The sequence below is a fragment of the Capsicum annuum genome, chromosome 1, assembly GCF_002878395.1.
Source record: "Capsicum annuum cultivar UCD-10X-F1 chromosome 1, UCD10Xv1.1, whole genome shotgun sequence".
In the NCBI taxonomy this organism is placed as follows: domain Eukaryota; kingdom Viridiplantae; phylum Streptophyta; class Magnoliopsida; order Solanales; family Solanaceae; genus Capsicum; species Capsicum annuum.
The window spans coordinates 107069281-107082765 of record NC_061111.1 but is presented as its reverse complement, the minus strand read 5'-3'; the positions used below and the strand labels follow the sequence as shown (position 1 = coordinate 107082765).

The window sequence follows — 13485 nt, the reverse complement described above, 5'->3', positions numbered from 1 at the left end:
GGGGTCTATCTCTCCTTTAAAGATAGAAAGAGTTGGAACATATGGCTCTAACTATACCTTCTATATCCACCTTAGTTCCCAACCTTGGTTTTTTAGCATAATAATAAGAAGGATAAAATTTAGTATCCCTATGTTTTGGAGATGTATACTCTTTTCTTCCCATGAGGCGACCTTTACTATAAGCTGTATAACCAATCACACCTATTCGTCCTTGACAAGTAGTACCATAAGATGAGCAGTATGAATCTTTAATATCCTCATGTGCATTATCTCTATGGCTTTTATTAGGTGCATACGAAAAAAGGTTACACTTTACATTACCTTCATGCTCAGAGTGGGGAGTGTAATAGTCTTCACATGCCCCTTCTTCCTTATAAGAACCATCACAAGGCTCTTCATCCTCTCCATCTTCTCTATAAGAGATAGAGCCACCATTCTCCTCATATTCTCATCTAGAGTAGTAGCTTTCTTCCTTACATAAATCTTGGTCATGGTTATATCCATAGCCTCCATAATATCTATCTTCATTATATCCATCACTTCTTCACCATAATCATAGTTAAAAGTATCTGAGCTACCAAAGATATACTTCTTCATAACTCTTTTTACCTATAAAATAAACAAACAAGATTAATAGTAAATCTCCTCAACAATGCTCGTAAGATTTTCACCTTTGTAGACCTCACAATTGGATTGGATAATGTTGAAGGTTTTTTATACTTTGGTGGTATGCAAAGTGTCAATTTCTACTTATGGCTAAAGTACATTCGACTCAAAAAATTACTTACGTACTTGAATCAAGAAGTTACAACAAACTAAAACTAAAAAAGCACTAATAATATGGGATGAAGATAAAAACAGTCTCAAGAACTAATCATAATGAAGTAGGTTGATCACTAGTTGTTAATTAGTGTTTAGAATCAGAGAAAAGAAGATTAAGAATTAAGAAAAGAAATATGGAATCTACAATTGAGCTTATGATAACTTTCCAAAAAAATTGAATTTTGTATCAGAGAGAAGGTTTAAGTGACTAACCGTCACCCCCTTGGTGGTCCATCACCATGTTCTCCACTCTATTCTAGAATGGATGTTGGTTGTCCCCTAGGTAATGGTTCTTATGACTGATTGTCGCCTTTGTGGTGGGTTATCTCTTAGACCGTCAAGCAAAGGAAGATTAGGTCCTAAGCATTTCTCCTTATGATGATTTGAGTAGCATTTCATCAAAGTTATGGCAAGCCATCAAAGGTCCCTTCACCCATAACCAGTTCGTACTCTACAAAATACTTATGTGATGAAAAAAGGTTTGGAGGTTCATCAAGTGTTTTCTCCTTCTCTTGGATGGAATTGATGGATACTTTGGACATTGTTCATGGCTTTGGTGATTCACAAAGTGAACCTTCACACTTTGGCAGCCCTGGATTCCTTGTGGTCCCCTACCCCCACCCCCTTTTGTACTTTATTTTTATTCTTTCCTTCTCTCAAATATTCCCTTTATCCTTTCCTCACTTGAAATTTTGAAATATTCCTAGGCATAAATAAGTACAAGTCCTTTTTCTTTCACTCTTTTTAGATCAAACACACCCTTTTTGAATGTTCGTATCTAATAAAATATGAAGAATATGAAGAACACAAGAACATTCAAAATTTGACCCTTAAGCAAAAAAATTCAAAATTCAACAAAATTCGAAACCTAAGATCATTTTGAACTCCTGAACACAACCTAAGCAATTATAAGATCAAAATCTCAACCGCAAAATTCAAATTTGAGAACCTACTTCAAATTTTCTTCAACTCAAGCTTTAACATCAGAATAAGCTCAACTTTTAGATTGTGACTCTAATAGAACTAGGGAACAAAATTCTAGTAGAAGAAACATAAAAAGACTCAAAAATCAAAACCTTAAAAATTCAAAGACTCAAAATGTGGATAAATATTTTTATGATTTTAAATATAGCAAACCCAAGACTAGAATCATGGAAACAATTCTAACCTCGACTCTAATACCAAATGATATGATTCAAACTACGAGAACAAAAATCTAGCAATGAACACTAAAGAACAATAAAGAAAATAGATAGATAGATAGATAGATAGTAGACAGACAGACAGACAGACAGATAGATAGATAGACACAAAGAAGATAAGTGAATTAAGAACTAAAGAGCATTTCAAACTCCAAAACCCCTAATTTGATTATCAATAAGCACCAAATCTCTTACATTAGATGCAAGGAAATCAAGACGCCTTTACAACCACTCTTTCTAAACAAAATACAACATAATTTTTTTCAATCTCTCAAACACTCTCTTAAGAGTTTTCATATTTAATCAACATGTAAAAAATAAAAAATTAAAGTCCTAAGAGTTTCTATTTATTGTTTAGGATTTTAAACTATGTCAAAAGGGTCAAAAGTGACCTTGAAAATAATAGAAGAGGCCCAAACTTGTTGGGGGACTATTTAGCACTTGACACCTCTAGTGATGGGTCATCATTATCTTGATGGCTAGTTGATCCTTCCTTCGCCCTTAACCAGACTTAGATCTTTAAGGACATGTCTTGGAGGTTCAAGTGACGGTTCATCACAAGGTTTTTGGGTCGTTGAACCATCCATCACCCTTAAATAATGGGTGTTTTACTTCCCTCGAGATCCAATCTCACCCCTCATCATATGGTAACCCTTACATGTCATCAAAATAAGCTCCCACACATCTTTATTCATGAACAAAGCTTGTAGTTCTTGTAATTCACTTCTCTCTTCATGAACAAAGCTTGTGATCATAGGCATATTTATATACCCACGCACCAATATTCACCTATAATCGGACTTTTTCTATGAGCCAAAATGTGTTATTCTTATTATGTTTGAGGTTTAATTGTATGAGTTAACTAATAGACATGTGGATGCAATGTAATGCATGATGGTAAGAGAGTAAGGATTGATTATATGGATTTGAGAAGACTCTTTCAATGAGTTTAGAAAGCATGCATGGAAGGCTAAAGCAAGTAGAGAAACAACTAGCTAAGGAGGATTTTTCCATAGAGAATTTCCAGATTAGAGAGCAATTCCAATGAGAGACCATGTTTTACATGTGGAGTGCACCTCTATCTCCTAGGCTAACCAATGTGGCGCACATCTCTCTCCGCTAGATAGACCCATGTAGCGCAAAGGTGGTTCCCCACTAGGATAAATTCCTCCTACTATAAAAGGAACACAAAAACATAATTGAGACTACTTTGGAAACATACAAAAGAGGCAGAAACACTTTAAATACTTATCTTAGGGTTCTTTGAACTTTATTATTCCCATATTACTTTGGGGTATGATTAATTATTTATTTCTGTTGTTAAATTCGAACATGAGTGGCTAAACACCCTTGTTCTAGGGTTGAGGCCAAAAAATAATTGCACTTTGATATTCTTTATTGTAATTTATTGTTGAATTATCATATGGGTTATTCTTAATCTTTTGTGCTTATATTTTGATGATCGTCCATCATTATAATAAACCTATATTACTATATGAACTCATGTGGAACATCGTAGGATAGAATTAAGAGATTAGGGAGCAAGGTTCTTATTTTTTTATAAAATAAGAAATTTGAATTAGAATCTAGGATAGGGATATACCTAGAAGCCTTATTTGGTTCACTTGCATGAAGATAGCTTAATGCATCTAAATGGATTATTACATCCCCGCTCAAGGATGTAGTTGCAATGTCTAGTTAGGTAGAAGATTAGAGGTTGGGAGACTATTATCATACTGTAAACCTTGTGAATCAATAACCTGATGATCAAATAAACTATGATTGAAATAGAGATTTCTATGATTGTTAAAAGTGTCTCAACCCTTGAATTCTAACTATTATCGTTTACAATCCTGCTTACGTTGCTATTGTCGTATTTTGTTATTTCTTTATTGATTATATTTTTACATGAAACTTTACAATTAATTTAATACCTTAAAACACTTAATACATTCGTGTAAAAAACTAAAGTGTATTGAATTGCGAGTTACATAGTCCTCATGGGCACGATATCAGAGTAATCTAGTCACTATATTACTTGTATGATCGCGTGCACCTGTATGTGCATTAGACCATAACAAGTTTTAAGCATCGTTGTTGGGTACTATTATAATTACTAATTTTCTAAATTTTTGGTTTTTGATATTAAGTTTAAGTGTTAACAACTTGATCTTTGCTGGCTGACTTTTGCAGGTATTTGGAATAACGACTAGGTAAGGGAGAGAGAATTAGTTGAGCCATATTTAACTGGAGATAAATTTTCATCAGAGGCAGAGGGCAGTAATCGTTCAACAACCAATTCAACACTTTGAAATAGAGGAACAAATAGATCCTAATCTCATTAAACCAATTGATCTAAATATTGCACGTGGTCCAGCTCCAGTGATTCCAGTTGCTCCTGGTCAAGCAACAGCCAGACCTATTCATGAAGTGGCAATCCCACTTACAAACCATGCTACTAATTGTATCTTCAATCCATGGGTGGGTATTATTTGAATTGATGTCGAATATGGTACAGCTGTTGTGTTTTAGTAGACAGTTTGCAAGATTCTCACATGAAAATCCACAACATCATATATAGACTTTTTTGGAAACAGTGATACCTATATTCCTTCTAGGGTATCAATTGATTATGTTAGACTAACACTCTTCCCCTTTTATTTAAAAGGGGAAGCTAAAAGGTGGTTATATGCTGAACCACCAAACTCCATCACTTCCTGGGACAATCTGGGTCAAAAGTTCATAAGTTAATTTTTTCCATATGGGAAGACAGCATATTTAAGAAGCGAGATTCTGAGTTTCATGCCCAAAAAAAGAGAAAATCTTTTCCAAGCTTGGGAAAGATTTAAGGGTATTCTCAAAAATTGCCCCCACCATCATTAGTCTAATGATGTTCTTGTTCACACTTTCATAGTAGGGTTTGGATCCAAATACCAAGATTCTCTTGAATTCAGCAGCTGGTGATCAATCTCTTGAGAAAACATATGATGAATTATATCACTTTTGAATTGGATTTCACAAGGGAATCCTAAATAGAAATGCTAACTCAAAGAGTAATCCTAAGAAGGTTGCAGGTGTGTTGGAGGTAGATCAGTTCACTGCTCTATTAGCCTAGCTTGCTGCATTACAAAATCATATTACTAATTAGTTCAACAATTAAAGTTAGGGGTTGCACAACTGGCAACGACAGTGAATACAGTTTAATAGGCAATTGCTTGGTGTGAGATTTTTGGGAGCAGTGAGCATACAATAGATGTTTGTGCGGTTAATCCAGATTTTGTTAATTATATGGGGAATGCAAATTGTCAAGGACAATAAAACTTTGGTAACCCCTATAATCCCAAGTGGTAGAACCATCCCAATTTCTTATGAGGTAGAAATCAGATGCAGAATAACAATCAGTATAGAAGGCCAACACAACAAAATCAGCAACGGTAGATTTAAAGAAATTAGACCACAACTCAGTCTAGCAATATTGAAGAGATACTAAAGAATATTATGGCTACTCAAGCCCAGTTTGTAGCAAATATAAGGAGCCAGCAACTTATTATAAAGAAAATAGTGATGCAGATGGGTCGGTTCGTAGGATCACAGAACACTAAACCTCAAAGAGTTCTTCCAAGTAACACTGAGCCAAATCTAAAATAAGTGAATACAGTCACAACTCAGAGTGGATTAGAGTAGAAGGAGTTGGAACCTAAACTGGTAAAATCAAAGGACACTAATGCTAAAAAAAATGAGAAGAAGTATGAGGAGGATAAAGTAGAAGTCAATACAGAAAAAGCTTTAAAAGTTAGGCCACCTCCATCCTTCCCAAAATGGTTTTGGAAACACCAAGAGGAGACTACCTATAAGAAGCTTTTAGAGATTTTGAAATAGGTTCATGTAAATCTCCCTCTTGTTGATATCTTGTAGAGTGTACCAAAGTATGCAAAGTATGTAAAGGACATTGTGGAAAATAAGAACTGTTTGACTGAATATGCTAAAGTTGCTCTTACTGAGGAGTGCACTTCCAAGATCAGAATAAATTACCCATAAAGATGAAAGATCCAGGAAGCTTAACTTTGTAAATTACCATCGAACAATCTATCAGTGCTAGGGGTTTATGTAATTTAAAAGAGCGCATCAATTTAATGCCCATATATTGGTACATAAAGATGGGTCTTGGGAGTCCCAAACCCACTTCTATTATTTTGCAGTTAGCTGATAGGTCTCTGGCTAGGCCTGATGGTATTATTAAAGATGTATTCGTGCAAGTGGGATCACTTATTTTCCTCATGGATTTTGTTGTTCTAGACTTTAATGTTGATTCGATCATCCCATTTATTTTAGGACGTCCATTCTTAGCAACTAGGTAGTCTATTACTGATGTAGCTGCAAGGAAGATAACTAAGAGGGCCCATGACAAGGTCGAGGTTTTCAATTTGTACAAGGAAAAGAAGTTTCCTACTATATATGAAGAATAATCTATGATAAAAGTTATATACCTTGAGTCTGACCTCTACCTTCTATTGTCTAATGACCCACTTGAGAGAGCTATGATAGGACATGATCTCTATGGTGGTGTAGAGGTGCTATAAATGGCACAGGTCATGGATTTATGGTGATTGACACTAAAATGGTTCTTTTAGAGCCAATGAATTGACTGATTGGCCTATCTCCTAAGGCGGCTATTGATGAAGCACCCAAATTAGAGCTCAAGGCTTTTCCTCCTTATTTAAAATATGTTTTCTTTGGTGATGATAATACTTTACCTATGATTTTGTCTACATGTTTATCTGATGTGTAGGTAAGGAAAGCATTGGTTGTTTTGAAAAAAGAAAGAACACAATTTGATGGCAGATATCAAACATCACAAGGATCAATCCAGTTTTTTGTTTGCGCAATATATATATGAAAAAAAGCTACAAAGAAAGTGTGCAGCAATAGTAAATATTGAATCATGTAATAAATAAAGTGTTACAAAAAGAAGTCATTAAGTGGATTGATGATGGGATTGTCTATCCCATATTCGACAGCGAATGGGTCAGTCCGTGTGCACTATATCCTGAAGAAAGGTGGGATGACTGTGGTGACCAATGGAGATAATGAACTAATTCCCACTCAAATGGTTACTAGTTGAGTAATCTGCATTGATTACCGAAAGTTGAATGAAGCCACCAGAAAGGATCATTATCCTATTTCATTCATTGATCAAATGTTGGAAAAGTTGGCAAGGCAGGAATACTATTGCTTTTTGGATGGATACTCTGGGTATAATCAAATCACAATAGCATAGGAATATTAGGAAATGATAATATTTACCTGGCCATATGGCATGTATGCGTTCAGACGTATGCCTTTTGGCCTTTGCAATACACCTACAATATTTCAGAGATGGATGATGGCAATTTTCTATGACATGGTGAAAGAATTTATCAAGGTATTTATGGATGATTTCTCTATTTATGGTAACTCGTTTGATGTATACTTGCAGAATATGGATCGAGTCTTAGCTCGTTGTGAGGAGAGAAACCTTGTACTGAACTGGGGAAAATGCCACTTTTTTGTCAAGGAATGAATAGTCCTTAGTCATAAGGTTTCATGTAGAGGACTTGAAGTAGACATAGCTAAAGTTGAAATCATTGTAAAGCTACTATATCCCATGATAGTGAAGGGAGTGAGAAGTTTTCTTGGGCGTGCAGAATTTTATAGGAAGTTTATCAAAGAATTTTTGAAGATTGCAAGTACTATTTCTAAGTTGTTGAAAAAATAAGCTATGTTTGATTACGGGAATGATTGTCAGCAAGCTTTTGAGATCCTGAAGAAACGACTGACAGAAGCACTCATCTTGATTTCTCTTGACTGGGCATTACCATTATAGTTGATGTGTGATGCTGGCGATGTAGTTGTTGGAACAGTTTTGGGGCAGCAAAAATATAAGGTATTCCATTCTATTTATTATGCATGTAAATTCTTAAATGATGCCCAGATGAATTACACAATCATAGAAAAGGAGATGCTAGCGCTAGAGTATGCGTTCGACAAATTCAGCTCATACTTTGTGGGTACCAAGGTAATTATTCACACAGATTTTACTGCTATTAGGTATTTCTTCAACAAAAAAGATGTCAAGCCATGGTTGATCAGGTGGATTCTATTACTCCAAGAATTTGATCTAGAAGTGCGCAATTAAAAAGGTACTGAAAATTATGTAGTGGATCATCTATCGAGGCTAGAGAATCATGATCACATTATTGATGATACACTTTGCATTCGGGAAGAGTTTCCAGATGAGAAATTTTTGTCTCTCTATGTGTTTAGATTACTTGGTATACAGACATTGTGAATTTGTTAGTAAGTGGTGTTTACCCTCCTGAAGCTACCAGTCAACTGAGGAAAAGGTTGTTACATAATTTTCATGCATAAATTTGGGATGAGCCATATTTGTTCAAACAGGGTGTTGATGGGATTGTGCGTAGATGTATTTCCAAAGATGAATCTAAGAAAGTTCTACAAAAGTGTCACTCATCTCCTTATAGGAGCCATCATGGGGGTGAACGAACAGCTAAAAAGGTTCTACAATTAGGTTTCTTTTGGCCAACATTTTTCAAAAATATGGTTACCTTTATAAGTGGGTGTGATCAATATCAGAGAGTTGGCATAATAGCAAGGCACCACGAGATACCCCTGAACAATATTCTTGAGGTTGAGGTATTTACTGTTTGGGGGATTGACTTTATGTGGCCATTTCCACCATCTTTTGGCAATTTCCTAGGGGAAAGTTGTGTATGGGAACATGATGATCTGGTGAAAATTTTAATCATCGATGATATGGTAGGATAGGTTTAAAGTCGTTGAGGCTAGTTCTTCAACAAAACCTCAAAGATGTCACCATTGACCCTTTCGAGTACCTAATGAGTGTGACAGTTAAAGCCATCCAGCACCTCAATTGGGTATCCCTAGTTCTAGGATGATACCCAAGGTATAGTCAACCTCATAATCACCCTTATGTATAAGATAGTGAGAATTAGCAAACTATACCCATCAATTGTCTACTATGCCTGGTTCCCATATCCCTCTTTCATGGATGATATGGTTTCCAAAATTCACTCAAACCCCTCTATCAAGGATGGTTTGAGCTTTCAAGAGTTTGGAATTTTCACCCATCAAACCCATTTGGGTATTTGGGTCTTTCACCCATAAATCCCAATAAATTAAGTCCAGCAATATTATAACCCATCACCAGTAAATTAGTATATGCACATATGAATCACAACCTACACACAATTGTACCCTATTCTAATATAATTCCAAGAGAAAGAACGAACTACTCATAATGGTAATAAATAAAAATAAACCAGAATCTCCATTAAATTAATTCATCAAAAAATAAAGAGATTGCAAACCACACTTTAAGTTTCAATGAATCCTCAATGGTATTTTCCAATTCTCCACTTAGAAGTCACTCTAATGTCTTCTTAGCTCAAGATTAGTATAAATTTATCTCCAAGCTCCAAGAAATTACAAAAACTCTAAACTAAGAATGGGAGGTACGGCTGTAGAATAATGATGATCTATGAATGGGTTTTGATCCTTAAATGGGATTTAGGGTTGGCTGGCTAAATGATGTTTTTCCCCTGGGTCATTTTCTGCTTGAATGCGATCATGGAGGCTTGATCATAGTTGCACCTACTGCTATCGTGGAGGACTGGTCCCGATCTCTATTGGTTGACTAGCTTGACTGATTTTGATCGAATCCGTCATTCCGTGATCGCAGTAACTGAGGGCCAGATCCTGCTCCCTTTTTCATCTTGTCCAGCCCTTGCACTTCTATTCCCTTTTTTATCCTTTTTAGCTCAAAGTTACTTCTTATCTTCTCAGCACTTGTATACTTGCAAAATATAGGAATTAGTGCATTTAACCACAAATATGTCTCGCTTAGACATTCAAATCATAGTAGTTTGCATGAATGTCAAGTGGAAATGAGTGGTAAATTCACCACTCATCAACACCCCCAACTTAAAGCTTTACTTGTGCTCAAGCAACACTACCTTTTACCCTGAGACAATGCACTTTTATGCCCAAATTAGATGACCAAATGATCATGATTACTTCAACTTGATTATTCTCACAAACAGATCTTCAAACATGGGCAAGACTATTTTCCCAACACCCTTCAAGGATGCAAAAGACTTCAAAGAGTAATCATGCAACAATCGCTAATACTCAAGAAATGACTCCTCTTTGACCTCAACTACATTATACTCCTTTTGCCTTATTTTTTAGGAGACGACAAAATCAACCATCACATTTTGTTTACATGCCACCTCATAAGACAAAAATTCCACATACCAAGTTATCAAACATGTAACAAGGAATTTAAGTACGAAACTCTCTCTCTCTCTAACTCTCAATGCCAATAGGTGCCATGCATAGGCTTGCCCCTATTTTCAATCTTCATTACCATGAATGCACTTTGTTGGAGATCTCAAAGGGCTTTCTGAGCTTGTAATGTAGGTTTGAGGTAGGGTAGGATATTATTTGGGAACAAAGTGACTATACCTCCTTGAACATCTACATTATACTTTTTCATCCAACTTTTGACCATGGGCCACTTCTTTTTTGTTCACTCTTTAAACATATGCCTACTTTTACTACCTTGATTCACCCATCTTTTGGAAAGCATCTTCTTTTCACCTCTTTGTCTTTTACATTTCATGCTTTTCCTTCCTTTCTTGGGTCCTTTCTTTTTCCTATTCATTTATTTTCAAAATTTATCTCTTAGGCACTAACTTACATTCTCATGGCTCGAAGTTACCTCTTCCAATCTTAACCACCCCTAACTTAGGCTTTTAGCCTCAATTTGCATTTTAAGTCCAAAGAGGATAGGCTTCAAAAGAGGGATTAGAATTGAAAGGCTCAATTCTTGTAATTTGTTTGCCAAATAAAAGTTTGAAGGCTCAATGTGGATAACTAGGTATAACATCTATGTACGAGTAGGCTTTTTAGGCTAAAGTAGACTTTTAATGTCAGAAAGATGTCCTACGGTCATCTTCCCAACAAAGTACAATCAAAATTAGCCTTGAGATACTAATGGGGAAAGTTCTAAAGGGTAAAAGTACACATGAGATTTAAACAAATAAGCTCACCACACTTGTCATACAAACTCACCAAGGAGGCTCAATTGCCCCTCCTGCTAGAGACAAAAATAGAGTATTTACCAATTTTTACAAGATAAAAATTTAGAGTCACAAAAAGATTATGCCCTTGATTTTTGAAAAATTTTAAAGGGGGGGGGGTATTTCCTTTGAATTTGTGCCATAAATAATTTGCTAACCATGGCAACAACCCAAGCCGTGGTCTCACATTCTGGATTCATATGGGCAAACCAACCATATGGCTACTTAGACTTTTCCAATGGTATGAGTGCAATCCCAAATCCATAATGCCATATGTACTCAGACTTTCCTTGCATTTATAGACTTGATGCTACGGGTACTTAGACCTCTCCTGCATCTATAGCTCAAGAACCAATCACAATGAGTTTTTCTTATGAATGCCGTCACTCAATCTATCATAGGGAAAGGCTCTTCCAACATCATAATTAAAAGAAATAGACAACTAAAAATGAAAACAATAAATTCACAAAATTTCCATGCTTCATGTGTACTAAATTCAAGTATTGCAAGCCAAGGTGTATTCACATAAGGGATGGGCCACACATCTTTAATAAAAAGTATTGCAGTAACCTCACTACATAATATAAAAACATGAGAAGGGTCAAAGGGCTCTCTAGAACTGCATTGATGACCATGTTGAAAGCTGTCATAGTGGTACGATAGAGACATGGATGTGTGATCATAGTGCTGCGATCGTAGCCCTCAGTCGGTGATCATGGTAACTGAGGCCATTTGCTCTTCTATTGTGCCCTATTTTTCTACATGGTTGCTATACTTCTAAGCTTAGTTTCTCCCTTTTTGGCTTCCAATTTGTCCAAAGCAACTACAAAGTATCAAAATTATATGACCTATTCAAAAATAAATAATGTAAACATGAAAATAATGGGTTGCCTCCCATCTTGCACTTAATTTAACATCACAGCACGATGCCTTGTTAATCACCATTTATGTCCCCACTTATAGGATTTGAATTTCTTGCCTAATTTTTTATCAATACATATTTGAAGTGCATTGGGCAAAGGAACGGGAACGACAAAACATATTATATCACGCCATTTCGAGAACTTAAACCTTTTACCCAATTTTGCATCAAATTTCTTATTCGACTCTTTGGGTAGTGGTTCAAACATTGATGAGCCATTAGTTGAACATTAGAATTTGAGATCCTTCGCCTTAGATGGTGGGGTTCACATATGCTCTTTTGGAACGTCAAATTCAAAATTGTAAGGATGGTGCTCCTTTTCCCTAAAATCTATCATTGGCTTAGGTGGATGGACTCTCATCACATCCACTAAGCATAATGTTGAAAAATGGTTTGAATGAGGCCTATCCCATAACTTTGGAATTGTATCCATATTATCATCCTTACTCCGAGATGGTCTAGATTCTTCATAAGCGTTTTACTTGATTTCTTCTTTTGACTCTAGTATCGTTTTCTCAATTTTGGCATCTTCACTTATATTAGGTTTGGTTGGTTGGGAAATCACTGAGGATTATTCAATGTCAATCTCACCATAATCCATGTGGGTTGACATCTTTTCTTTATAAACCTCTTTTTGAAGAGTATGTATGTTCACGGTTTGTGAGATGTCAGCCTCATTAGCCATTTATTCTATCTTTTTTATTTCCTTATTATATGCCCCCATGGCTTAATGTATGAGATGTATATTATCCCCCGTTGTTTCCACCTGATCCTATATAAGTTGAAGCATTTCTTCAATCCTATTGTATTTGGCACATTGTCCTTCCTTTTTCTCATCATAAGACCTATCAAGATCATAAGAAGAACTATCAATAGGGTTAGTATAACAAGGGGAAGGGACATTTGGACAATTTCTATGATGTCTATCTCGACATCACATAAGAAAAAATCATACTCCTAAGGGGATCAAGATGGTACACACATCTCTTTACGGGGAGTATAACTATAATTTTGCCAAAAGTGAGGTCCACCAGAATATGGACATGGATTATCAAGATAATATTTCCAACCACCAAACTCAGATTCGTTCCAAGATGCCAAAGTAACACATTAACAAAACTAAAAATCTAACTAACACGAGAGAAAAAATAAAATAACAAACAAATAATTATAAGTTTGACCAAAGTAAGTAAGCTAAAATTCAAAAAAAACTCAACACACAACATTTCTTCTCGGCAACGGTGCTATTTTTAAAAACGCTCAACTTAAACATTAATTTAAGTGCAAGGTAGTCGTTGTTAATATATTTACTCAAATAGGAGTCGAGGTTGAATCCATGAGGAATAATGTGAGTGGAGATTGATTAAGTCTGAAATAA

At 35.6% G+C, this 13485-nt stretch overlaps 1 protein-coding gene and 1 non-coding gene across 2 annotated transcripts in view; both read right to left on the bottom strand.

Moving 5' to 3' along the window:
- Positions 1-312: 312 nt before the first annotated feature.
- Positions 313-13485, bottom strand: part of LOC107857260 — a 99179-nt gene continuing 86006 nt past the window's right edge. The window contains exon 2 of the mRNA XM_016702186.2: positions 313-609. Within this exon, the coding sequence (XP_016557672.2) occupies positions 313-609 (297 nt within the window). The remainder of the gene's footprint in view (positions 610-13485) is intronic.
- On the bottom strand, positions 4800-4906 carry LOC124891783. The gene has a single exon (XR_007049875.1). It is a non-coding gene; the product is annotated as a small nucleolar RNA R71 (small nucleolar RNA).